This window comes from Rana temporaria, chromosome 13, assembly GCF_905171775.1.
Source record: "Rana temporaria chromosome 13, aRanTem1.1, whole genome shotgun sequence".
Classification (NCBI taxonomy): Eukaryota; Metazoa; Chordata; class Amphibia; order Anura; family Ranidae; genus Rana; species Rana temporaria.
In genome coordinates this window covers 117,956,889-117,984,018 of record NC_053501.1, presented here as the reverse complement: position 1 = coordinate 117,984,018, position 27,130 = coordinate 117,956,889, and the positions used below count along the sequence as shown (strand labels likewise).

The following is a 27,130-nucleotide window of genomic DNA, read 5'->3' as shown; positions in this document are numbered from 1 at the left end:
GAGACTAGTAAGGGGGGGTGAAAGGATGGAGACCAGTAAGGGGGGTGAAAGGATGGAGGTTGTTGGTTGGTTCTAGAAAGGTAGATGCCAATCAGGAAGCTGAAGAGATAAAGTCTGGTGAGTGGAGCTGAAGAAGAAAGGCCAGTCAGTGGAGTTGGAAGATGATCAGTGGTGCCCGAAGGATGGAGACCACCCAAAGATACCAAAACAATGGAGACCAGCCAGGAGAGGTGAAAGGATGGAGACTAGTAAGGGGAGTGAAAGAATGGAGACTAGTAAGGGGGAGTGAAAGGATGGAGGTTGTTGGTTGGTTCTAGAAGGGTAGATGCCAATCAGGAAGCTGAAGAGATAAAGTCTGGAGAGTGGAGCTGAAGAACAAAGGCCAGTCAGTGGAGTTGGAAGAATGGAAGATGATCAGTGGTGCCCGAAGGATGAAGACCACCCAAAGATACCAAAAAAATGGAGACCAGCCAGGAGAGGTGAAAGGATGGAGACTAGTAAGGGGAGTGAAAGGATGGAGACTAGTAAGGGGGGGGTTAAAGGATGGAGGTTGTTGGTTGGTTCTAGAAAGGTAGAGGCCAGGAAGCTGAAGAGATAAAGTCTGGTGAGTGGAGCTTAAGAACAAAGGCCAGTCAGTGGAGTTGGAAGAATGGAAGATGATCAGTGGTGCCCGAAGGATGAAGACCACCCAAAGATACCAAAAAAATGGAGGCTAGCCAGGAGAGGTGGAAGGATGGAGACTAGTAAGGGGGGTGAAAGGATGGAGACTAGTAAGGGGGGTGAAAGGATGGAGACTAGTAAGGGGGTGAAAGGATGGAGGTTGTTGGTTGGTTCTAGAAAGGTAGATGCCAATCAGGAAGCTGAAGAGATAAAGTCTGGTGAGTGGAGCTGAAGAACAAAGGCCAGTCAGTGGAGTCGGAAGAATGGAAGATGATCAGTGGTGCCAAAGGATGAAGGCCAACTAAAGATACTAAAAGAATGGAGACGAGTAATGGGAGGTGAAAGGATGGAGGTTGTTGGTTGGTTCTAGAAAGGTAGAGGCCAGGAAGCTGAAGAGATAAAGTCTGGTGAGTGGAACTTAAGAACAAAGGCCAGTCAGTGGAGTTGGATGAATAAAAGATGATGAGTGGTGTGGAAAGGATGATGAAGGCCACCCAAAGATACTGAAATAATGGAGACTAGTAAGGGGAGGTGAAAGGATGGGGGTTGTTGGTTGGCTCCAGAAAGGTAAAGGCCAATCAGGAAGCTGAAGGGTTAAAGTCTGGGGAGTGGAGCTGAAACAGTGGAGACCAGTCGGAAGAGTTGGAAGGAAGGAGGTTGCCGAGTGGTGAATTGGTGTAAATTTTACTCTAACAGGTTCGGTCCTTTTTCTGATCTGAAGCGATGAGAGGCCCTGGCTGATGGCCGTTACTTGGCACTTCTCTATTAAGCCTTGCACAAAGCGTCAGCTCTGCAGCCAGCCAGGGGGTGTAATAGCTCAAATGTGACATAATCCTTTATCTGATTGGAACGGAGCTCACACGGCCTAATGCAGCACTTATACCGCAGTCCTGGCACCAACTCGGCACTTGGCTAATTCTCCGTTCTTCACATATCTCATGTTGGATCATCCTGAGCTTTGTGCTGAAACTCTCAGACATCTTCTCCCTCCCCGTATCTGACCCCCAACAGTCATCGAAAAACTAAACACAAATGTTCTTCTGGAGGTTTTGTACGAAACGCAAGGGTGAAAACGACATTAAAGATGGAAATATTAGGCCCCGTACACACGACCGGTTTTCTCGGCAGAATTCAGCAAGAAACTCGATGGGAGACGTATTCTGCCGAGAAAACCGGTCATGTGTACACTTTTCGCCGAGGAAACCGACGAGGATCTCGTCGGGCCAAAAAGAGAACATGTTCTCTATTTCCTCGTTGGGCAATGGGAAAATTTGGCTCGCCGAGATCCTCGGCGGCTTCACAAGGAACTCGACGAGCAAAACTATGTGTTTTGCCCGTCGAGTTTTTCGGACGTGTGTACGGGGCCTTAGAGTTTGGACGCCGTATCTGAAGACATGTCCCCTTTGGATAAAATGAAGGTACACTCTTCTTCAACTACAAAAACATTCCGATTTCTCTTCCTTGCAGCCATGGCAACTGTACTCTGTAGACGGGATTTTCTTAAATACTCCGTGCTTTTGTAATTGATACGGCGACAATACAAACAGGTCCCTAGTTTGTAAGTCAGGTCATCGTGATTTATGGCCACCCACTAATACTCACCTGCATCATGCTTCATCGTCGCTTCATTCATCTCTCGAAGCCTTCGGAAATGCATAGCGCACCCTTAAACCCTGCACTCTGTACACAGCCCGCCCCTGAACTCTGCACTCTGTACACAGCCTGCCCCTGAACTCTGCACTCTGTACACAGCCTGCCCCTGAACTCTGCACTCTGTACGTAATACACTCTTGAACTCTGCACTCTGTACGTAGCACACCCCTAAATCCTGCACTCTGTACGTAATACACTCTTCTGTATGTAGTGCACCCCTTTACCCTGCACTCTGTACATAGAACATCCCTGAACTCTACACATAACACACTCCTGAACCCTGCATTCTGTACGTAGTGCACCCCTAAACTCTGCACCCTGTGCGTAACACACTCCCTAACCCTGCACTCTGTACGTAGCGCACCCCTAAAACCTGCACTCTACATAACGCACCTCTGAACTCTGTAAGTTACCTGCTCCCTAACCCTGCACTCTGTATGAAGCGTACCCCTGGACCCTGCACTATGTACATAACACACCCCTGAACTCTTCATTCTGTACATAACACACCCCTGAACTCTGCACTCTGTACATAACACACCCCTGAACTCTGTACATAACACACCCCTGAACTCTGCACTTGGTACATAACACTCCCCTAAACTCTGCACTCGGTACATAACACACCCCTGAACACTGCACTCTGTACATGGCACACTCTTGAATTCTGCACTCTGTACATAACACACCCCTGAACTCTGTACTCTGTACATAACACACCCCTGAACTCTGCACTCTGTACACAATACACCCCTGAACTCCACACTTTGTACATAACACACTCCTGAACTCTGCACTTTGTACCTAGCACACTCCTGAACTCTGCACTCTGTATGTAGCACACTCCTGAACTCTGCACTCTGTACGTATCGCACTCCTGAACTCTGCACTCTGTACATAGCACATTCCTGAACTCTTGCACTCTGTACGTAGCGCACCCCAGATACAACCAGCCTTCTGAGGGTAACCATACTGCTGATGCGGCCCACAATGCTCAAGCAGAAGCAGTGGATGCTCTGGTGTCTCAATCAGGTCAGTACCCTTTGATATATGCCCCCCCCCCCCCGCCCCCGAAACAGCCAATGTAGAGGTGGCGTCAATAACATGACAGACCCTCCACCATGCGCCATGACGCAGTGGCATGACATACCACCATTCCCATTAGTTGGGGCGGCGGCAGGCGTGAGCGCTGCCTGGGAGATTTGGAATGCGGTAGGCAACAGATGTCCTGACAGGTCCCCCTTCCGAAAAAAAAAGGAAAAAATCAGTTTGAAAGGCATTCCCAATAAGGAGAGAGAAAGTTCATTTAACACAGTCGCCTCTGACCAGATGGAGTTACCATGGGAACTGCCTCAAAGACCAGCACTCATCTAATTAAGATCCCCCAGAGGAATGAGGACACAGCCTTCCTTCGTGAACCTTTTCCCCGCCAGGCGGCAGGGACCGCGGGGCAGCTGATGGCGGAGGAAACAGCAACCGACCAATTCTCCTTCAAAAGCTGATATCGTATGAAAAGAATAAAACCATAAACATTATTCTCCATGTATTGTTATAAAGTAACGTTTTAGGACGGGCCGCACTTCCTGGTCGGCTGATCACGTGATGTCATCATCTCTTCCTATCTGAAGTTTCACGTGATGTCACCATCTCTTCCTATCTGAAGTTTCACGTGATGTCATCATCTCTTCCTATCTGGAGTTTCACTTGAGGGGGAAATGGTGAAAATAGGGAAGTGAAGTTTTCCTTCTTCCAATTCTGGAATGTACTTTTTACTCCCGATCCCTGCATTCTGAGCGCAACGCACTCCTGATCCCTGCATTCTGAGCGCAACGCACTCCTGATCCCTACATTCTGAGCGCATCGCACTCCTGATCCCTGCATTCTGAGCGCAACGCACTGCTGATCCCTGCATTCTGAGCGCAACACACTCCTGGTTCCTGCATTCTGAACGCAACACACTCCTGATCCCTGCATTCTGAGGGCAACACACTCCTGATCCTTGCATTCTGAGCGCAACGCACTCCTGATCCCTGCATTCTGAGGGCAACGCTCTCCTGATCCCTGCATTCTGAGGGCAACGCTCTCCTGATCCCTGCATTCTGAGGGCAACGCACTCCTGATCCCTGCATTCTGAGCGCAAGCACTCCTGATCCCTGCATTCTGAGCACAACGCACTCCTGATCCCTGCATTCTGAGGGCAAGGCGCTCCTGATCCCTACATTCTGAGCGCAACGCACTCCTGATTCCTGCATTCTGAGCGCAACGCACTCCTGATAATTGCATTCTGAGGGCAACGCACTCCTGATCCCCACATTCTAAACGCAACTCACTCCTGATCCCTACGTTCTGAGCACAACGCACTGCTGATCCCTGCATTCTGAGCGCAACACACTCCTGATTCCTGCATTCTGAGCGCAATGCACTCCTGATCCCTACATTCTGAGCGCAACGCACTCCTGCATTCTGAGCGCAACGCACTCCTGATTCCTGCATTCTGAGCGCAACGCACTCCTGATAATTGCATTCTGAGGGCAACGCACTCCTGATCCCCGCATTCGGAGCGCAACTCACTCCTGATCCCTACATTTTGAGGCCAACGCACTCCTGATCCCTACATTCTGTGGTCAGACTCAGCTTGGCATTAACAATGCTGAACTGATAAGACAGACCGCACTTCCTGGTCGGCTGATCACATGATGTCATCATCTCTTCCTACCTGAAGTCTCACTTGAGGAGAAAAGGTTAAAGGAAGTGAAGTCTTCCTTCTGCCAATTCCAGAATGTACTTTTTACAGGGCGCAACGCACTCCTGATCCCTGCTATCTGAGCACAACACACTCCTGATCCCTGCATTCTGAGAGCAACGCACTCCTGATCCCTGCATTCTGAGCGCAACGCACTCCTGATCCCTGCATTCTGAGGGCAACGCACTCCTGATCCTTGCATTCTGAGCACAACGCACTCCGGATCCCTACATTCTGAGCACCATGCACTCCTGATGCCTGCATTCTGAGCGCAACACACTCCTGAACCCTGCATTCTGAGTGCAACACACCCCTGATCCCTGCATTCTAAATGCAATGCACTCCTGATCCCTGCATTCTGAGCACAACCTACTCCTGATCCCTGCATTCTGAGAGCAACGCACTCCTGATCCCTGCATTCTGAGCGCAACACACTCCTGATCCCTACATTCTAAGCTTAACGTACTCCTGATCCCTGCACTCTGAGCGCAATGCACTCCGGATTCCTACATTCTAAGGCCAATGCACTCCTGATTCCAACATTCTGAGCACAACACACTCCTGATCCCTGCATTCTGAACGCAACGCACTCCTGATCCCTGTATTCTGAGTGAAACGCCCTCCCGATCCCTGCATTCTGAGTGCAATGCACTCCTGATCCCTGCATTCTAAGGAAAATTACTCCTGATCCCTACATTCTGAGCGCAACGTATTCCTGATCCCTACATTTTGAGCCCAAGGCACTCCTGATCCCTGCATTCTGAGTGCAACACACTCCTGATCCCTACATTCTGAACCCAACGCACTCCTGATCCCTGCATTCTGACTGCAGTTAAAAAGGAGAGGATAGATCATATTGGCCCCAGAAAGAATGATGAAGGACATCTGGTTACAAAGGATGGGGAGATGGCGAAGGTATTGAATTTATTCTTCTCCTCAGTCTTCACAAGGGAATCGAGGGGCTTCATTAACCAAAACTGCAGTGTCTATCCTCATGACACATCACAGGAAGCACCTCCATGGTTAACAGAGGACAGAATTTAAAATTAGACTTGGAAAACTTAACATTCATAAATCACCGGGACCAGATGGCTTGCATCCAAGGGTACTTAGGGAACTCAGCCAAGTAATTGCCAGCTCATGGTTCCTAATTTTTACTGACAGTCTACTAACTGGAATGGTATATTTAAAAAGGGTCCAAAATACATCCCTGGGAATTACAGACCAGTCAGCCTAACATCAATAGTATGTAAGCTCTTGGAGGGGATGATAAAAGACTATATACAAGATTTTAGTAATGAGAATGGTATCATTAGCAGTAATCAGCATGGATTTATGAAGAATCGTTCTTATCAAACCAATCTATTAACCTTCTATGAGGAGGTGAGTTGCCATCGAGATAAAGGAAGGCCCGTAGACGTGGTATATCTAAATAAAGGAAGGCCCGTAGACGTAGTGTATCTAGATAAAGGAAGGCCCGTAGACGTGGTGTATCTAGATAAAGGAAGGCCCATAGACGTGGTGTATCTGGATAAAGGAAGGCCCGTAGACGTGGTGTATCTAGATAAAGGAAGGTCCGTAGACGTGGTGTATCTAGATAAAGGAAGGCCCGTAGACGTGGTGTATTTGGATAAAGGAAGGCCTGTAGACGTGGTATATCTAGATAAAGGAAGGCCCGTAGACGTGGTGTATCTGGATAAAGAAAGGCCGTAAACGTGGTGTATCTAGATAAAGGAAGGCCCGTAGACGTGGTATATCTAAATAAAGGAAGGCCCGTAGACGTAGTGTATCTAGATAAAGGAAGGCCCGTAGACGTGGTGTATCTAGATAAAGGAAGGCCCATAGACGTGGTGTATCTGGATAAAGGAAGGCCCGTAGACGTGGTGTATCTAGATAAAGGAAGGTCCGTAGACGTGGTGTATCTAGATAAAGGAAGGCCCGTAGACGTGGTATATCTAGATAAAGGAAGGCCCGTAGACGTGGTGTATCTGGATAAAGAAAGACCCGTAGACGTGGTATATCTGGATAAAGGAAGGCCTGTAGACGTGGTGTATCTGGATAAAGAAAAGCCCATAGACGTGGTGTATCTAGATAAAGAAAGGCCCGTAGATGTGGTGTATCTAGATAAAGGAAGGCCTGTAGATGTGGTGTATTTGGATAAAGGAAGGCCTGTAGACGTGGTATATCTAGATAAAGGAAGGCCCGTAGACGTGGTGTATCTGGATAAAGAAAGGCCGTAAACGTGGTGTATCTAGATAAAGGAAGGCCCGTAGACGTGGTGTATCTGAATAAAGAAAGGCCAGTAGACGTGGTGTATCTAGATAAAGAAAGGCCGTAGACGTGGTGTATCTAGATAAAGGAAGGCCCGTAGACGTGGTGTATCTAGATAAATGAAGGCCCGTAGACGTGGTGTATCTAGATAAAGGAAGGTCCGTAGACGTGGTGTATCTAGATAAAGAAAGGCCCGTAGTCGTGGTGTATCTAGATAAAGGAAGGCCCGTAGACGTGGTGTATCTAGATAAAGGAAGGTCCGTAGACGTGGTGTATCTAGATAAAGAAAGGCCGTAGACGTGGTGTATCTAGATAAAGGAAGGCCTGTAGTCGTGGTGTATCTAGATAAAGAAAGGCCCGTAGTCGTGGTGTATCTAGATAAAGGAAGGCCCGTAGACGTGGTGTATCTAGATAAAGGAAGGTCCGTAGACGTGGTGTATCTAGATAAAGAAAGGCTGTAGTCGTGGTGTATCTAGATAAAGGAAGGCCTGTAGACGTGGTGTATCTGGATAAAGAAAGGCCCGTAGACGTGGTGTATCTAGATAAAGGAAGGTCCGTAGACGTGGTGTATCTAGATAAAGAAAGGCCGTAGACGTGGTGTATCTAGATAAAGGAAGGCCTGTAGACGTGGTGTATCTGGATAAAGAAAGGCCCGTAGACGTGGTGTATCTAGATAAAGAAAGGCCCGTAGACGTGGTGTATCTGGATTTTGCAAAAGCATTTGTTCCCTAATAAACGTTTACTGTACAAAGTAGGGTCCGTTGGCATGGACCATAGGGTGAGTACATGGATTGAAAACTGGCTACAAGGGGCGAGTTCAGAGGGTGGTGATAAATGGGGAGTACACGGAATGGTCCGGGGCTGGTAGTGGCAGAGGCGGCTCTAGGCTTTGTGAGGCCTTAGGCAAAACTTAGGCATGAGGCCCCCACTCACGCCCATTATGGGAAAAAAAATTCAGGCAGAAAAAAATGGCTGCAGAAAATGCACGGATCTAGCACACAGGTGATCAGCACCACTTCCAGGGTACCCTCCTCACCCATAAGACACATTCAGCCAATGCAAGAGGGGGGGGGGGGTGAGAAAGAGACAGGGGTGATAGAGAGATCCGATCCGACATTAGTATTGATCACAGGCAAATTAGGCGGCCACGAGGACCATGTGAGTGCGAGGCCTTAGGCGACCACCTGATTTGCCTAATTAGATAGCCGCCTCTGGGTAGTGGGGTCCCCCAGGGTTCTGTGCTGGGACCAATCCTACTTAATTTGTTCATAAACGACCTGGAGGATGAACAATCAGTGCCTGCTCATCAGTGCCGCCTATGAGTGCCCATCAGTGTCACCTATTAGTGCCGCCTCTGAGTGCCCATCAGCGCTGCCAATCAGTGCCTGCTTATCAGTGCCCTTCAGTGCTGCCTATCAGCGCCCATCAGTGCCGCCTATCAGTGTAGCTTCATCAGTGCCTCCTCATCATTGCCCTCCAGTGCCATCTCATCCTGTGCCCTGCTGGCCCCATCCTCTGCCTCACTGACCCCATACTGTAAGTGGCACTTGGATGAATCGCGTCCCAGGCCCCGTACACACGACCGAGTTTCTCGGCAGAATTCAGCCAGAAACTCGGTCGTGTGTACACTTTTCAGCGAGGAAGCCGACGAGGAACTCGTAGGGCCGAAAAGAGAACATGTCTCTATTTCCTCGTTGTTCAATGAGGAAAGTCGGCCCGCCGAGATCCTCGGCGGCTTCCACACTGAACTCGACGAGGAACTCGATGTGTTTGGCACGTCGAGTTCCTCGGACGTGTGTACGGGGCCTCAGGGTCTGATGAGGAACCCTCGCTGTGAACGGCTGCAGCTTCCTCATCAGACCCTGAGACAAGAACGATATACACCAGCTGGGGTGGGACAAATTTAGATAAGGGGGGGGGGGGCGCAAAAATCCAAAAAGCACCATTGCCTGGCCCTCTTGTATTGAATTGCATTGTAACTGTACTGTCACTCTTATATTGGAGAGTGCGGTGCTAAATAAATCCTGTATAATAATAATAATAATCTCGGTTGCTTGATTATAGGAATCTCTCCATTCTGTGGGACGCTGATCTGAGGAGGTCGGGGAAGAACTGGTGATTTGGGAAGGTGCCAAGTTTGGTTAGTTAACATTCCGGAGGCTGCATTGTGCACTAAGTGTAGGCGGCGTGCGAATACTCTGTGGGAGAACCAAACAGAGTGCACCATGATAGACCAGCCGTGAGACCACAGGAGCCCGAATTAGGGTGGCCAGTTATTCTGATAACGTTTTAAAGGGTCTGTTCCCCAAAAACTAATAGTATTTTAAGGTTTAGTGCTGAAGAGTTACCCCCTGAGAATGTCTCCTTCCTCTAGGGTACTCTATTGGTAAGAACACTCTTGTGTTCATTAAGGGGCTTCCCGCCATCCCTGTGCTGAGTTCCCGGGTCTGTACACCCACCGTGCCCATTATGAGGAGTTCCCACCATCCCTGTGCTGAGTTCCTGGGTCTGTACATCCGCTGTGCCCATTATGAGGGGTTCCCACCATCCCTGTGCTGACTTCCTGGGTCTGCACACCCGCTGTGCCCATTATGAGGGGTTCCCACCATCCCTGTGCTGAGTTCCCGGGTCTGTACACCCGCTGTGCCCATTATGAGGGGTTCCCACCATCCCTGTTCTGTGTTCTCGGGTCTGTACACCCGCTGTGCCCATTATGAGGGGTTCCCGCCCTTCCTGTGCTGAGTTCTCGGGTCTGTACACCCGCTGTGCCCATTATGAGGGGTTCCCACCATCCCTGTGCTGACTTCCTGGGTCTGCACACCCGCTGTGCCCATTATGAGGGGTTCCCACCATCCCTGTGCTGAGTTCCCGGGTCTGTACACCCGCTGTGCCCATTATGAAGAGTTCCCGCCATCCCTGTGCTGATTTCCCGGGTCTGTACACCCTCTGTGCCCATTATGAGGGGTTCCCACCATCCCTGTGCTGAGTTCCCGGGTCTGTACACCCGCTGTGCCCATTATGAGGGGTTCCCACCTTCCCTGTGCTAAGTTCCTGGGTCTGTACACCCGTTGTGCCCCATTATGAGGGGTTCCCACCATCCCTGTGCTGACTTCCTGGGTCTGCACACCCGCTGTGCCCATTATGAGGGGTTCCCACCATCCCTGTGCTGAGTTCCCGGGTCTGTACACCCGCTGTGCCCATTATGAAGAGTTCCCGCCATCCCTGTGCTGATTTCCCGGGTCTGTACACCCTCTGTGCCCATTATGAGGGGTTCCCACCATCCCTGTGCTGAGTTCCCGGGTCTGTACACCCGCTGTGCCCATTATGAGGGGTTCCCACCTTCCCTGTGCTAAGTTCCTGGGTCTGTACATGGGCTGGACTGGAGTTCAGCTTTAAGGGTAGAAGGGGTCCTCACATCTCCTGGCACATTGTTTGGCTCAAAAAACAAACAAAAAAGATGAGATTTGGTCTCTGTGTTCGGCTGGAAGGCACCGCAGGCGACATTGCTTTCCTGAGCAGCGAACAATCCATTTAAGAAATGACTCGCTTCCAGCCTCACATCCCCCTAAAATGATTTACGGCTCTTTTCTGCTCGCTAAGTCAGCATTTACATCGGCGAAAACACATCAAATAAAACGTATCAGAATTATCTAAAAGCAAATAAAAAGATCCATCTCATTTATTATCGCTAATAGATCGGAGCGAATAAAAACGGGACCGGAGTGAAACGTGGAGGAATAAAAGCCCCCGGACGGGAGGGCTACGCCGTCCTTTCTGCCCCCGAGCGCTCTCTGCCTCCGAGCGCTCAAAACTGTACAAATTTCTATTTTTGGAAGGAGGGGGAAGGTGAGAGGAATGGACGAGCTGGACGGATGTTGGCTGGAGGATGACTTTTTATTCTGAGTGATATTTGCTTTAGAAGATACAAATTACACATCAGAAAGGTTACAAAGTAAAATCGGCAAATATTATGTTCTCAAAGGCTCCGCCGAGTGCGGCCCAGAGGCCAATCAAAACCCGTCGGGGCTTTTCTTGCAAATTATTGGCGACAAAAAAATAAATCCTTCCGGACCCCAGAGAGGCACATGAAATCTAGGCATCACTGTATTCCTATATGTCAACTTACTTGGAAGATTCAGCTGTGGCCCTTGACATCCCCAAGGGGCCACGCATAATATTTTGTATATGTAATGCTACAGAGACTGAGGACATGCTATCGGTTTGTCTGGAGATTGGGGACATGCTACAGGTGTGTCTGGAGACTGGGGACATGCTACAAGTGTGTATGGAAACTGGGGACATGCTACAGATATGTCTGGAGACTGGGGACATGCTACAGGTGGGTCTGGAGACTGGATACATGTTGCAGGCATGTCTGGAGACTGGGGACATGCTACAGGTGTGTCTGGAGACTGAATACATGCTACAGGTGTGTCTGGAGACTGGGGACATGCTACAGGTGTGTCTGGAGACTGGGGACACGCTACAGGTGTGTCTGGAGACTGGGGACATGCTACAGGTGTGTCTGGAGACTGGGGACATGATACAGGTGGGTCTGAAGTCTGGAGACATGCTACAGGCATGTCTGGAGACTGGTGACATTCTATAGGTGTGTCTGGATACTGGGGACATGATACAGGTGAGACTGGAGACATGCTACAGATGTGTCTTGAGAAAGGAGACATGCTGCAGGTGTGTCTGGGGACATGCTACAGGTGTGTCTGGAGACTGGGGACACGCTACAGATGTGTCTGGGGACATGCTACAGGTGGGTCAGAAGACTGGGGACATGCTACAGATGTGTCTGGAGACTGGGGACATGCTACAGTTGAGACTGGAGACATGCAACAGATGTGTCTTGAGAAAGGAGACATGCTGCAGGTGTGTCTGGGGACATACTACAGGTGTGTCTGGAGACTGGGGACACGCTACAGATGTGTCTGGAGATTGGGGACATGCTACAGATGTGTCTGGAGACTGGGGACATGTCACAGGTGTGTCTGGTGACTGGGGACGTGCTACAGATGTGTCTGGTTAGCGATTGCCATTACAAGCCTTTCACATATCAATGGTTCCACACCCGGTACTGGTTGATGGGGCCCAAAGTCTGGACAGAAGGCACCTAAGGGCCCCTATTGCCCTTGGTCCCAGGTTGGGTGCTGTACTTTATTTGTTGTAAGATTTTTTTATTTAATATAACATTTGAGTTGCGACAATACTACCTTGTTCTGTACACTGGTGATGTCTCTTGGTTTCGGTACAGTTCTTTGGATAAAAGCTTTGGCACATTTTTTATGGTCACTGTGATACATTTGCCTATATGTCTCAGTTTACTGCCCCCTGCTAGCCATGGGTAGAGGTAGAAAGGAATTTCATGTGATTCATTCCTCTGACAGGTTATTGACGTGCTAATGTCCCCTCACTATTTCTAAAGGTTAATTGATCTATTGTGTTGTGTGAAGGAGAGCTGGGTTTAAGTGGCTTGTGTTAATTATTCTGATTGCTTCATTGTGGTAATTATCTCTCTATATGCGGGGTCGAGCGGTCTGGTTGATGTATTCAGTACAGCTAGTGCTCAGCGTCATTGATGTCATTGTCTAAAGAAAATGTGTTTTCAGCATCGGCCCCGTCGTGTCTACCTAGTCATCTGTATGGAAGCCCCAGTGTGAGGGGGGCGGAGATTTGTCATTGTAACAGTTTTGGAAATGACATATAAGCTGTGTGTGTTATAACATTAAAGTCTGTGTTGTTCAAGCAGTAAGCTGGTCTCATGTGTGGCTTTCTGGGCGACTCCAGGGATATCCCTCCTCGTGGAATATTGGGGTGATTTTCGTTATGGGAAGAAGGGAACGTTGACGGGGATATCATACCGATACCGTCACAAATTGGTTGGCAGCAGCGGGATCTTCCCTTCTACTCTCCTTTACACCCGGATTCCAAGCAGACACTGGGAACAGTGAATGGAAGGCTGCTACACCCTGCTTAAAAGAAATACACTGAAAGAACTACTGGAAGTTCGTGGAAGGATTGCTAGCAACAAAACCAAGCGGGTCATCATAGCAGAATCAATGGAGATAGACCAGGAGGACGTGATTGCAGCAACGCCAGCAGTACAAGAGATGGAGACACCAGTGATTCAGGAGGAGTCACCAACCAACAAGCTAATGAGAGAGAAGCTAGCATGGTTCGGCCCGAACCCAACGCCGGATGTGGTGCTGAAAGTGATGGACATGTTAGTAAACGCAGAGCTACAGAAGGCTAAAGAAATAAGAGACGCAGAGCTACAGGAGGCTAAAGAAATAAGAGACGCGGAGCTACAGAAGGATAAACAAATAAGGGACGCAGAACTACAGAAGGATAAACAAATAAGGGACGCAGAGCCACAGGAGGCTAAAGAAATAAGGGACGCAGAACTACAGAAGGCTAAAGAAATAAGGGACGCAGAACTACAGAAGGATAAACAAATAAGGGACGCAGAGCTACAGTTAAAACTGGCAGCAGTCCAACAAGCAGCCGCACCTTCTACGAACAGTGAGTACAGCACAGCAGACGCAAGGAAGATTCCGTTTAGCGCTTTTAAAGCTTTTGATGAAAAGGACTGTGAGATTGATAACTACCTGGCAGACTTTGAGCGACAATGTAACCTGCACCGAATAGCTAGAGGAGACTGGGTCGCAATATTGTCAGGCAAACTATCAGGCAAAGCTTCTGATGCTTTCCGGACCGTGCCAGATCAGGATATCCATAGCTACGCCAGGGTTAAAGAAGCGCTCCTGGCTCGTTATGCAGTAACCCCAGAGTCCCACCGACAGAAGTTCAGGGACTCACGCAAAACCACGGAAGACTCTTACGCAGAATGGGCATGCCAGCTGTCCCTGTCGGCCTCTAACTGGGTTAACAGCAGCCAGGCCACCACCGCAGAGGACATTTTGCAACTAATGCTCCTGGAGCAATTTTACAATCACATCCAGACGGACGTCAAGGATTGGGTGAGAGATCGCAGGCCCATGACTCTACCAGAGGCCGCGAAGTTGGCGGATGAATATGCGGATACTCGCAAGACAAACCAGGTCACACCACGGGTACAACCCCCACAACCAACGGCGCCCTCACACCCACCAGCCGCTAGATACCAACCGCCTAACAGACCGATGACATATAGCCCTCGCTACCCACGCCAGGAGGACAACGAACAACGCTGCTTCCGGTGCAAACAGTTGGGTCACTTCAAGCATAATTGCCCCATGAATGACAACACCAGGTCAAATTGGTCTCAACCTGGGTACCGCCCACCAGCAGCAGCCCATTGTGTAGACTCAGCTTGGGATCCCCAGGAGCTGGGTCAGGAAGAACCATTGGGCACCCCTTACGAAGCCCTCATGGTACAATCTGTTATTACGGACAACAGGGAACACCATTGTCAGCTGGTCATGGGCGACAGCCATGAGCCGGAGGGGCCTTGGAGGGAGCTGGGCAGAAAGAGGCACCGCCAGCTACCCTCCAAGAAGAAGAGGTCCTGGAAGTCATATAACCAGCGGACCTGGGAGGAGAAGAAGCGACTGGAGGAGATGGAATCGCAGCGGGCGCCCCAGATGCGGGCCGAGATGTTCGCCAAGGGCCCACCGGTGGCCCCTTACACCACCACCCAGTTCCTGATGATGAAGGACCACGTGGAGAGCCTGCAGGACATGAGCAAGCAGGATCTGATCCGTGAGTACATAGAGCTGGAGGAGTGCATAAGCCGCATGGAGGAGGAGAACAACCACCTGAGGTCACAGCGGGCTGACCCCCCCAGGCTCCATGAACTGGAGATGGAGCTGGAAAAGCTCAAAGAGGAGAACCGGCGGCTGCGGAGGGAGCAGGGGGTGGCTGACCTTATGGGGCTCTGATTCCCCTCCCCCCCCGACTCTGAGCACCAGTGCTACAGCATTTCAACAAATATAACTTTTTCTTTTTATGAATCTCCTGGGATTGTCACTTCAGAGCCATAACCTGCCCCCTCCCATAGCGGGACACCTAGACGGCGGTGCACAGACCCATTCGCTGTCTTCACACTGACTTCTGGTGACTTTGCAGATCGCACAAAGACTTGGGGACTGACCGGCGTGTGATCTGACGACCCGGTGACATACCTGAGTCTGAAGCAGTTGCCAAGGGAGGTCAGTCATGCCAAACGGAGTTAACCTCGGACTAAAAGCTCTGAACCCGTCAACCCTACTGGACCAGGGAAGGTCCAACCGGGTTTGCCGGAGGAGGGAGCAAAAGGGGGGCCATTGTGATACATTTGCCTATATGTCTCAGTTTACTGCCCCCTGCTAGCCATGGGTAGAGGTAGAAAGGAATTTCATGTGATTCATTCCTCTGACAGGTTATTGACGTGCTAATGTCCCCTCACTATTTCTAAAGGTTAATTGATCTATTGTGTTGTGTGAAGGAGAGCTGGGTTTAAGTGGCTTGTGTTAATTATTCTGATTGCTTCATTGTGGTAATTATCTCTCTATATGCGGGGTCGAGCGGTCTGGTTGATGTATTCAGTACAGCTAGTGCTCAGCGTCATTGATGTCATTGTCTAAAGAAAATGTGTTTTCAGCATCGGCCCCGTCGTGTCTACCTAGTCATCTGTATGGAAGCCCCAGTGTGAGGGGGGGCGGAGATTTGTCATTGTAACAGTTTTGGAAATGACATATAAGCTGTGTGTGTTATAACATTAAAGTCTGTGTTGTTCAAGCAGTAAGCTGGTCTCATGTGTGGCTTTCTGGGCGACTCCAGGGATATCCCTCCTCGTGGAATATTGGGGTGATTTTCGTTATGGGAAGAAGGGAACGTTGACGGGGATATCATACCGATACCGTCACAGTCACCGTAATAGCTTGCCAAGCGCTTCCTAAATCCTGCCTAGGCCCTTGTAATCCACAGATGGGAAGGCTGATCGGTGGAAAAGCATGTGATGAGAACCTACAGACCCAACCCAAAAGCATCATCAAAAGCCTGCTGAGCCTTCAAAGGATTATATAAAACTTATATTAGAGGCGCATTGAGCGGGTTAATCGACAGTTAAAGCATTTCCTCAACAGCATTCAAAGTTCAGAGGCTGTCTGATATTATCCTTTAAACTTGCCAGAATATGTAAAGAGATTTCCTTGGAAGGAACAAATGTCTAAAGCTGGTCTCTCCAGCTGGAAATGATAATCACTGTGTGTTAGGCTAGAGAACAACTGCTGCCTTGTCAGCATTATATCGAGGAGTATAGAAGTCTCCCTCTTTCTTCGAAACTGACAGCGCTGCTCCCCCTCTCATGCAAAACAATGCACCAAGCTGAACCTAGAGCCAGGTCTAGGGGTAAGCAGAAGAGGTTTAGATGCTTCAACAGAACCTAAAAGGCACCCAAAAAGGGCAGGACTCCTGAAGTAGTCCATGGCTCATAGAGGGGGTTCACTCTGGCCTTGAGTGCTAAAGGACCTTGTCCCAGCTCTGCCTGAACCCATCTGTCTTCCTTTTTTCACAGCTGTCCCCATTTCATGTAGAGATCTGAATAAATAAATAAAGTTCTTCACTGCACTTTATTATTCCTCCCCTATACCAAAACCATAAAGATCCCATAGTACCCATTTTACTAGCTGTCAGAGTTGACATGACTAGATCATGGCAACGTGAAAAGATCTGTTTCAGTTTATATATTGAATCAGTTAGATCTTGTAAATAAAAAGTCTTATAGTTTTCTCCAATGGACCGCAGGCGGACCCCATTAAGGACCCAAAAAGTAATCCCTTTGGCAAATCGTTCCTTATAAAGCTAGTCTACTCAAAGCTTCCTTAATCATTACAATAAACAAACTTCATATTAAAAATTACCGATAAGCAAATTGCTAAGTGATCCAATTTTCATGGCAAATTATTATCTGTGGGGCACTGGCTGAAGGACCCCTTACTAGTCCAAGTTCTGTGTTCCGTGCTCCAATGTGGAGGATCCATCCTTCTCTTGTCCACCCACACTTACCTAAGCTGATCTCTCTGTCAGCATGTGATTGGCCCATGCGCCATACCATCATTATATAAAAGAATCACCTAGCAGTTCATTCACATACTGACCTCTAGTCCTATGTGATGGACTGACCTATAGGAGGGACAGTGGAATTAATTTACACTTTCTATACTTAAATGGATTGTTAAAGGGTTCCAAAGGACCCTTTTACCTGTCCAACGTATCAAAAAAATCCCAACCCCAATCTCATTCTCAACCAGGGTTCTGTGAATGGTAGGTAGAGGTACCCAGCGACAGCAGCCCAGGCCTCAAAAGGGCTCACTAACACCTTTTTTCAAGTTGGGTAGAAATCGTTGGAAGGGAATTCTTCCTACTCATCCACTTTATCACCCACCCACGACCAGTGACTGATTCAGTCAGTCCAGCTTGGTCTCCAACCCTAACGAGCCACCAACCAGGGTTCTGTGAAAGGTAGGTAGAGGTACCCAGAGGCAGCAGCCCAGGCTTCAAAAGGGCTCACTATCTCCTTCTTTTAAGTTTGGCACAAATCATTGTAAGGGAATTCTTCCTACTCGCTCACTTTATCACCCACCTGCGACCAGTGACTGATCCAGTCAGTCCAGCTTGGTCTCCAACCCTAAAGAGCCACCAACCAGGGTTCTGTGGAAAGTACGTAGAGGTACCCAGAGGCAGCAGTCCAGGCCCCAAAAGGACTCACTGCCACCTTATTTCAAGTTGGGCATAACTCATTGAAAGGGGATTCTTCCTACTCGCCCACTTTATCACCCACCCATGACCAATGACTGATCCAGTCAGTCCAGCATGGCCTCCAACCCTAAAAAGCTACCAGCAAGGGTTCTGTGGAACCCTAGGATTCCTTCAGACAATTCTAGGGGTTCCTTGAGCTGTGGTTGACTGACCTGTCATCTGATGGCATCTTCCAACTCACCCACTTTATCACCCACCCACAACCAGTGACTGATTCAGCCAGTCCAGTGTGATATCCAAACCTAACAAGCTACCAACAGAGTTCTGTGGAACCCTAGGATTCCTTCAGAAGTGTCCAGGGGTTCCTTGAGCTGTGGTTGACTGACCTGCAATCTGATGGTGTCTTACAACTCACCCACTTTATCACCCATCCACGACCTGTGAATGATTCAGCCAGTCCAGTGTGGTCTCCAACCCTAACAAATTACCAACCAGGGTTCTGTGAAAGGTAGGTAGAGGTACCCAGAGACAGCAGCCCATTCCCCAAAAGGGCTCACGTCACCTTTTTTTAAGTTGAGTGCAAAACATTGGAAGATAATACTTTCTACTTGCCCACTTTATCACCCCCTCACGACCAGTGACTGATCCAGTGAGTCCAGCGTGGTTTCCAACCCTATCGAGCTACCAACCAGGGTTCTGTGGGACCTTAGGATTCCTCCAGAGGTGGCTAGAGGTTCCTTGAGCTGTGGCTGACTGACTTTCCATCCAATGATGTCTTCATGTATCCAGGTCCATCACCACTTGGCGAAGCCAGTAGCATGACACCAACGGGTAAGGGGGCATTATTCCCACTGGTCACCAATGTAAGGGCAACTTTTCCTAAACCCCCCCCCCCCCAGTGTACTAATCTTAGCAGGAAAGAAAAGACTGCCCTAGAATGACCTTCTTTGTTGAGTTTCAAGACTGAGCTCTTTGAGATGACTTTCAACTCCAGAGTTGTCCTCAAAGTAACGAAAGTAAAGAAAAGGGGGAAATATTGATCTATTTGGTCATGATTTATAAATGAATACTCGGATCTTTAAGGTGGCATCTGTGAAGCATTGCCCTATATGGGATAATGACGGCAATACCATTTCTGGGGGGGGCGACGCTTCATCCGCCAAGTATCTTCCACCCATTGGGGTAGAGGAAGGGCCTGCTGACCATCTTCTTTATTTTTTAAACAGTAGAAAGTCATTTCCCTGAAACATTTCTGGACATTACATTTATTTCCGTTCATTAAACGATAACCCGTGTGCAATGCAAACCGCAGATCTCGTGTGAATCAGCCCCACAACCCCCTTCTCGGCTGTGCGCATCGTCGCAGGCCACCAGAATTTACAGGTCCTCTACTGAAGCGGCTCGGAGTCCTATTGAAAAGGAGAATGTCGGGAACAATTGATAAAGTAGGTAATTTTCCTTTCCGTGATTACACCTACGCCGCATTATACAGGACGCAGCAGCAGATTGGGAAATCCTGCCCCCCCCCCCCCCACCTCCATTCCTAGCCGTACAGTACGAGGAAGCCGATCTCTGCAGGCCGTCTTTGTCCTGGCAGAGCGTTCAGAACAATCTCATACTAGAATTAGACAGAAGGCGTTTGATAGAAAAGCCTTTTATACAGAACAGCGGTGTTGTGCGGGAGGGTGGGCGTGCGCGGCGTGCCACTGAACATGCCTGTTCTGTTTTGTAAAAAATGAAAAAATAAAAAAATAAAAAACAGATCTGAAAACTCCTAGGATACCGAGGCAGCACAAGGCCAGGCCAATGTATGCTTATGCTGGCTTATTTGGTTTCTCAGTCTTCTCACCCCCACAATGGTTACATATGCCCTCAGTAGTTTGTGTCTGTGCCCCTCCCACAATGGTGAGATTTCCTCCAGTAGTTTGTGTCTCTGCCCCTCCCACAATGATGCGATTTTTCTGCAGTAGTTTGTGTCTCTGCCCCTCCCACAATGATGGGATTTCCTCTGGTAGTTTGTGTCTCTGCCCCTCCCACAATGAGGAGATTACCTCCAGTAGCTTGTGTCTCTGCCCCTCTCACAATGATGGGATTTCCTCCAGTAGTTTGTGTCTCTGCCCCTCCCACAATGAGGAGATTACCTCCAGTAGCTTGTGTCTCTGCCCCTCCCACAATGGTGAGATTTCCCTGCAGTAGTTTGTGTCTCTGCCCCTCCCACAATGAGGAGATTTCCTCCAACAGTTTGTGTCTCTGACCCTCCCACAATGATGGTATTTCCTCCAGTAGTTTGTGTCTCTGCCCCTCCCACAATGGTGGGATTTCCTCCAGTAACTTGTGTCTCTGCCCCTCCCACAATGGTGGGATTTCCTGCAGTAGTTTGTGTCTCTGCCCCTCCCACAATGGTGAGATTTCCCTGCACTAGTTTGTGTCTCTGCCCCTCCCACAATGGGGAGATTTCCTGCAGTAGTTGTGTCTCTGCCCCTCCCACAATGGGGAGATTTCCTGCAGTAGTTTGTGTCTCTGCCCCTCCCACAATGGTGGGATTTCCCTGCAGTCGTTTGTGTCTTTGCCCCTTTTCATCCCTTCCCTTCTTCCCTTCTATCCCTCTCTTCAGCCCCCTTCCCTCTCCCCCCCCCCCTCCTTCCACTTCCTTTTTTCCCCTTTTCCTTCCACCCCTTTCCCCCTTCCCCAACCCCTGTTTTCTCTCCTCTTTTCTCCCCCCTTCTCCTTTCCCCCCCTTGTCCTACCTTGCCCTTGTTCCCTTAACTTTCCTCCCCTACCCTCCCCTCCCTTCTCTTACTATCCCTTCCCAATTGTCTCTCTATGATTGAATATTGTCCACTCATACACTGTCATTATCCAATATAGACATCCGTCCATTTTTTTGCACGTCCCCCTTAGCCGCCGTGGGAGAAACTTGGTGGTGCTCTGACTCCGGCTAGGCTTAACGGGTCACGGGTAAGTGACATCGCTCGCTTTCTCCTCCTCTACTTTTACTTTATTGTATGTTTAATATCTCTTCATATATTGCGATATTGTGATATTTGGTGCTTACTATCCCAATGATTGATTACAGATATTCTCCTGATGAAGCGGTAGAAACATGTTAAGAACAAACATTTTCATGGGAATCCACCATATCTTGATCCTCCCTAGTAGATAGAGGAGATAAATGTTTGTCAGTGATTGGCATCACTGGTGGGCACTGGCAGGCATCACTGATGGGACTGCACTGATAATCAATGCACTGATTATCAGCGCAGACCCGCCCCATCAGGAAAGCCGCTTATCGGCTCTCCTCTCCTCACCCGCTGTCGGTGTAACCTGCACTTCCTATTAACACTGTGATGCGCTACGATTGGATCACATGGTAATCAGCCTACGTCATAGGCTCTTTACTGCGATTGGATACGGGGGGGGGGCAAACCCTCCCCCGCCCCCAGTCCAGCCGGGGTAGCAATTTGGGAATTCAAAAACCCCACTGTTCTCCCTTTTTTTCTGCAGCGCTCCTGGGAAGGATCAGAGTAATTCTCATTGGTCAGCACCGGCATAGACAATCACTCTGATCCCACCCATAATTCTCCTCCTTCCTTAGGATTTACTGCTTTTTTTTTTATAACAAAAGTGGAGTCGCCCTTTAAGAGGAATATATATCTGGTGACAGGTCCACTTTTCTGCAGACGTCTGGTTTAGGGCCCCCCCCCCCCCCTTATAGAGGAGGACCGTTATCGTTCTTAGTTTTGCTGACTTCTGAAATAAGGCAACGCGATGACAACGGTGTCTCCATTGCCCCCTCGCGGCGTCCTCCCTTTTATTCGGTGCGCCGCCATGACGGGAGCGGAAGGGTGAGTTTAGGAAGACACGCGGTGGGTGGGAGTGAATTGGCAGCTTGGCAGACAGTCAGACATTGACAAACAATGTACGGCTATATATAACACGGTACACAGCTGTGCGCGATTATTCACACGGCGCAGCCGTTACGCTCCGCGGTCACGTGACCAACACCTGCCCCGACGCAGAGAATAGAGCGCGACGACACAAAGGTTCTGACCAGAGGAGGAGGAGGAGGCAGGGTAAAGAATTCCAACCAAAATACTTCAAAGGGGACAGGAGGATGGAACCCCCCCCCCCCCGGGGGGGCCACGCTACACAATGGCGTCACATGTCGATGGAGCGATGGCGGCCGTGAGGATCACTGACAGCTGGGACACATTCTGATGGTGGGAAAGATGAGACGATGTATGAGAGGGACCGAATAGTGAGCCACGGATTATAGGCAATGTGTCCAGAGTAAGGAGCAGAGGATTATGGGATGGGTATAGCGGGGAGCAGAGGATTATGGGATGGGTATAGTGGGGAGCAGAGGATTATGGGATGGGTATAGCGGGGAGCAGAGGATTATAGGATGGATGTAGCGGGGAGCAGAGGATTATGGGATGGGTATAGCGGGGAGCACAGGATTATGGGATGGGTATAGCGGGGAGCAGGGGTCTATGGGATGGGTATAACGGGGAGCAGAGGATTATGGGATGGGTATAGCGGGGAGCACAGGATTATGGGATGGGTATAGTGGGGAGCAGAGGATTATGGGATGGGTATAGCGGAGAGCAGAGGATTATGGGATGGGTATAGCGGAGAGCAGAGGATTATGGGATAGGTATAGTGGGGAGCAGAGGTCTATGGGATGGGTATAGCGGGGAGCAGAGGATTATGGGATGGGTATAGCGGGGAGCAGAGGATTATGGGATGGGTATAGCGGAGAGCAGAGGATTATGAGATGGGTATAGCGGGGAGCACAGGATTATGGGATGGGTATAGCGGGGAGCAGAGGATTATAGGATGGATGTAGCGGGGAGCAGAGGATTATGGGATGGGTATAGCGGGGAGCAGGGGTCTATGGGATGGGTATAACGGGGAGCAGAGGATTATGGGATGGGTATAGCGGGGAGCACAGGATTATGGGATGGGTATAGTGGGGAGCAGAGGATTATGGGATGGGTATAGCGGAGAGCAGAGGATTATGGGATGGGTATAGCGGAGAGCAGAGGATTATGGGATAGGTATAGCGGGGAGCAGAGGATTATGGGATGGGTATAGCGGAGAGCAGAGGATTATGAGATGGGTATAGCGGGGAGCACAGGATTATGGGATGGGTATAGCGGGGAGCACAGGATTATGGGATGGGTATAGCAGGGAGCAGAGGATTATGAGATGGGTATAGCGGGGAGCACAGAATTATGGGATGGGTATAGCGGAGAGCAGAGGATTATGGGATGGGTCTAGCGGGGAGCAGAGGATTATGGGATGGGTCTAGCGGGGAGCAGAGGATTATGGGATGGGTATAGTGGGGAGCAGAGGATTATGGGATGGGTATAGCGGGGAGCAGAGGATTATAGGATGGGTGTAGCGGGGAGCAGAGGATTATGGGATGGGTATAGCGGGGAGCACAGGATTATGGGATGGGTATAGCGGGGAGAACAGGATTATGGAATGGGTATAGCGGGGAGCAGAGGATTATGGAATGGGTATAGCGGGCAGCAGAGGATTATGGGATGGGTATAGTGGGGAGCAGAGGATTATGGGATGGGTATAGCGGGGAGCAGAGGATTATAGGATGGGTGTAGCGGGGAGCAGAGGATTATGGGATGGGTATAGCGGGGAGCAGAGGATTATGGGATGGGTATAGCGGGGAGCAGAGGATTATGGGATGGGTATAGCGGGGAGCACAGGATTATGGGATGGGTATAGCGGGCAGCAGAGGATTATGGGATGGGTATAGCGGGGAGCAGAGGATTATGGGATGGGTATAGCGGGGAGCAGAGGATTATGGGATAGGTATAGCGGGGAGTAGAGGATTATGGGCTGGGTATAGCGGGCAGCAGAGGATTATGGGATGGGTATAGCGGGGAGCAGAGGATTATGGGATGGGTATAGCGGGGAGCACAGGATTATGGGATAGGTATAGCGGGGAGTAGAGGATTATGGGCTGGGTATAGCGGGCAGCAGAGGATTATGGGATGGGTATAGCAGGGAGCAGAGGATTATGGGAAGGGTATAGTGGGCAGCAGAGGATTATGAGATGGGTATAGCGGGGAGCACAGGATTATGGGATGGGTATAGCGGGGAGCAGAGGATTATGGGATGGGTATAGCAGGGAGCAGAGGATTATGAGATGGGTATAGCGGGGAGCACAGAATTATGGGATGGGTATAGCGAGGAGCAGAGGATTATGGGATGGGTATAGCGGGGAGCAGAGGATTATGGGATGGATATAGCGGGGAGCACAGGATTATGGAATGGGTATAGTGGGGAGCAGATGATTATGGGATGGGTATAGCGGGGAGCAGAGGATTATGGGATGGGTATAGCGGGGAGCAGAGGATTATGGGATGGGTATAGCGGGGAGCAGAGGATTATGGGATGGGTATAGCGGGGAGCAGATGATTATGGGATGGGTATAGCGGGGAGCAGAGGATTATGGGATGGGTATAGCGGGGAGCAGAGGATTATGGGATGGGTATAGCGGGGAGCAGAGGATTATGGGATGGGTATAGCGGGCAGCAGAGGATTATGGGATGGGTATAGCGGGGAGCAGAGGATTATGGGATGGGTATAGCGGGGAGCAGAGGATTATGGGATGGGTATAGCGGGCAGCAGAGGATTATGGGATGGGTATAGCGGGCAGCAGAGGATTATGGGATGGGTATAGTGGGGAGCAGAGGATTATGGGATGGGTATAGCGGGGAGCAGAGGATTATGGGATGGGTATAGCGGGGAGCAGAGGATTATGGGATGGGTATAGCGGGGAGCAGAGGATTATGGGATGGGTATAGCAGGGAGCAGAGGATTATGAGATGGGTATAGCGGGGAGCACAGAATTATGGGATGGGTATAGCGAGGAGCAGAGGATTATGGGATGGGTATAGCGGGGAGCAGAGGATTATGGGATGGATATAGCGGGGAGCACAGGATTATGGAATGGGTATAGTGGGGAGCAGATGATTATGGGATGGGTATAGCGGGGAGCAGAGGATTATGGGATGGGTATAGCGGGGAGCAGAGGATTATGGGATGGGTATAGCGGGGAGCAGAGGATTATGGGATGGGTATAGCGGGGAGCAGAGGATTATGGGATGGGTATAGCGGGGAGCAGAGGATTATGGGATGGGTATAGCGGGGAGCAGAGGATTATGGGATGGGTATAGCGGGGAGCAGAGGATTATGGGATGGGTATAGCGGGGAGCAGAGGATTATGGGATGGGTATAGCGGGCAGCAGAGGATTATGGGATGGGTATAGCGGGCAGCAGAGGATTATGGGATGGGTATAGTGGGGAGCAGAGGATTATGGGATGGGTATAGCGGGGAGCAGAGGATTATGGGATGGGTATAGCGGGGAGCAGAGGATTATGGGATGGGTATAGCGGGGAGCAGAGGATTATGGGATGGGTATAGCGGGGAGCAGAGGATTATGGGATGGGTATAGCGGGGAGCACAGGATTATGGGATAGGTATAGCGGGGAGTAGAGGATTATGGGATGGGTATAGCGGGGAGCAGAGGATTATGAGATGGGTATAGCGGGGAGCACAGGATTATGGGATGGGTATAGCGGGGAGCAGAGGATTATGGGATGGGTATAGCAGGGAGCACAGAATTATGGGATGGGTATAGCGAGGAGCAGAGGATTATAGGATGGGTATAGCGGGGAGCAGAGGATTATGGGATGGATATAGCGGGGAGCACAGGATTATGGGATGGGTATAGTGGGGAGCAGATGATTATGGGATGGGTATAGCGGGGAGCAGAGGATTATGGGATGGGTATAGCGGGGAGCAGAGGATTATGGGATGGGTATAGTGGGGAGCAGATGATTATGGGATGGGTATAGCGGGGAGCAGAGGATTATGGGATGGGTATAGCGGGGAGCAGAGGATTATGGGATGGGTATAGCGGGGAGCAGAGGATTATGGGATGGGTATAGCGGGGAGCAGAGGATTATGGGATGGGTATAGCAGGGAGCAGAGGATTATGGGATGGGTATAGCGGGCAGCAGAGGATTATGGGATGGGTATAGCGGGGAGCAGAGGATTATGGGATGGGTATAGCAGGGAGCAGAGGATTATGGGATGGGTATAGCGGGGAGCAGAGGATTATGGGATGGGTATAGCGGGCAGCAGAGGATTATGGGATGGGTATAGCGGGGAGCAGAGGATTATGGGTCAGCTTCTTTCACAATTCCGTCAGCTCTTAGGCTCAGGCACAGTAACAAGGGATCGGCGTTTCGGGGTCACCTACCTGCACCTCCCTGGCATGATACGCGATGATTAGTCCCAGCAGAATAATGGAGGATAAACTTATAAGGCATTTCAGGGCCAACGAGAACATGGAGTCCTGCAAGAGAAAAGCTCAGCGTTAGACCGGAGGGAGGAGAATTTGCACTTTTCATCGGCAATTTGTTTTATTGCGTCTTTTTATTTTTCATTGTGTTTTTTTTAGGCCTACACCCATGCGGCAGGTTAGACCCGAGTCTGTCTGAAAGTGTTCTGGATTAATGACCGTGAAAACCTTACGTTCCTACATACCAGAACCTCAGGGTTCGAGGTTCCAATCTCTAGGGTTGGAGCCTAAGCACAAGAGTTCCTTCACTACCAGGACCTCCATCACCTATGCCAAGTCACCGTTTCCTGGCTGGCTGCGTATGCGCCCGACACTATGTGGCCTCCTCAATCCAGGATATGTAGCTCCACCGCACATTAGACATTGGTACTGCATCTTCTCTATCTCGTCTCGACCCCTTTGTCAAGCCCTGCTCTTTGTGATACGCCCAGGGCTGCCGTCAGGGGGGTACAGGCAGTACACCTGTAAGGGGCCCGGGTGGCAACCCCTCTTTTTTTTATTTATTTTTTTATAAAAAAAATGTTTTATTTATTTTTTTATATATTTTTTTTTTGGTTTTTATTAAAGGGCCCGGAGGTCCCCAGGGCCCCGGATGGCAACCCCTCTTTTTTTCGTTTTTATTAAAGGGCCCAGAGGTCCCAAGGGCCCCGGATGGCAACCTCCCTTTTTTTTGTATTTTTTTTTATAAAAACATTTTTTTTATTTTTTTATATATATA

The 27,130-nt window shown here is 49.7% G+C and overlaps 1 protein-coding gene across 1 annotated transcript in view; it reads right to left on the bottom strand.

Annotated features, from left to right (window-relative positions):
- KCNN3 (potassium calcium-activated channel subfamily N member 3) overlaps positions 1 to 26,434 on the bottom strand; it is an 81,360-nt gene extending 54,926 nt beyond the window's left edge. The window contains exon 1 of the mRNA XM_040332202.1: positions 26,311 to 26,434. Within this exon, the coding sequence (XP_040188136.1) occupies positions 26,311 to 26,400 (90 nt within the window). The 5' untranslated portion in view covers positions 26,401 to 26,434. The remainder of the gene's footprint in view (positions 1 to 26,310) is intronic.
- Between the last annotated feature and the right edge of the window lie 696 nt (positions 26,435 to 27,130).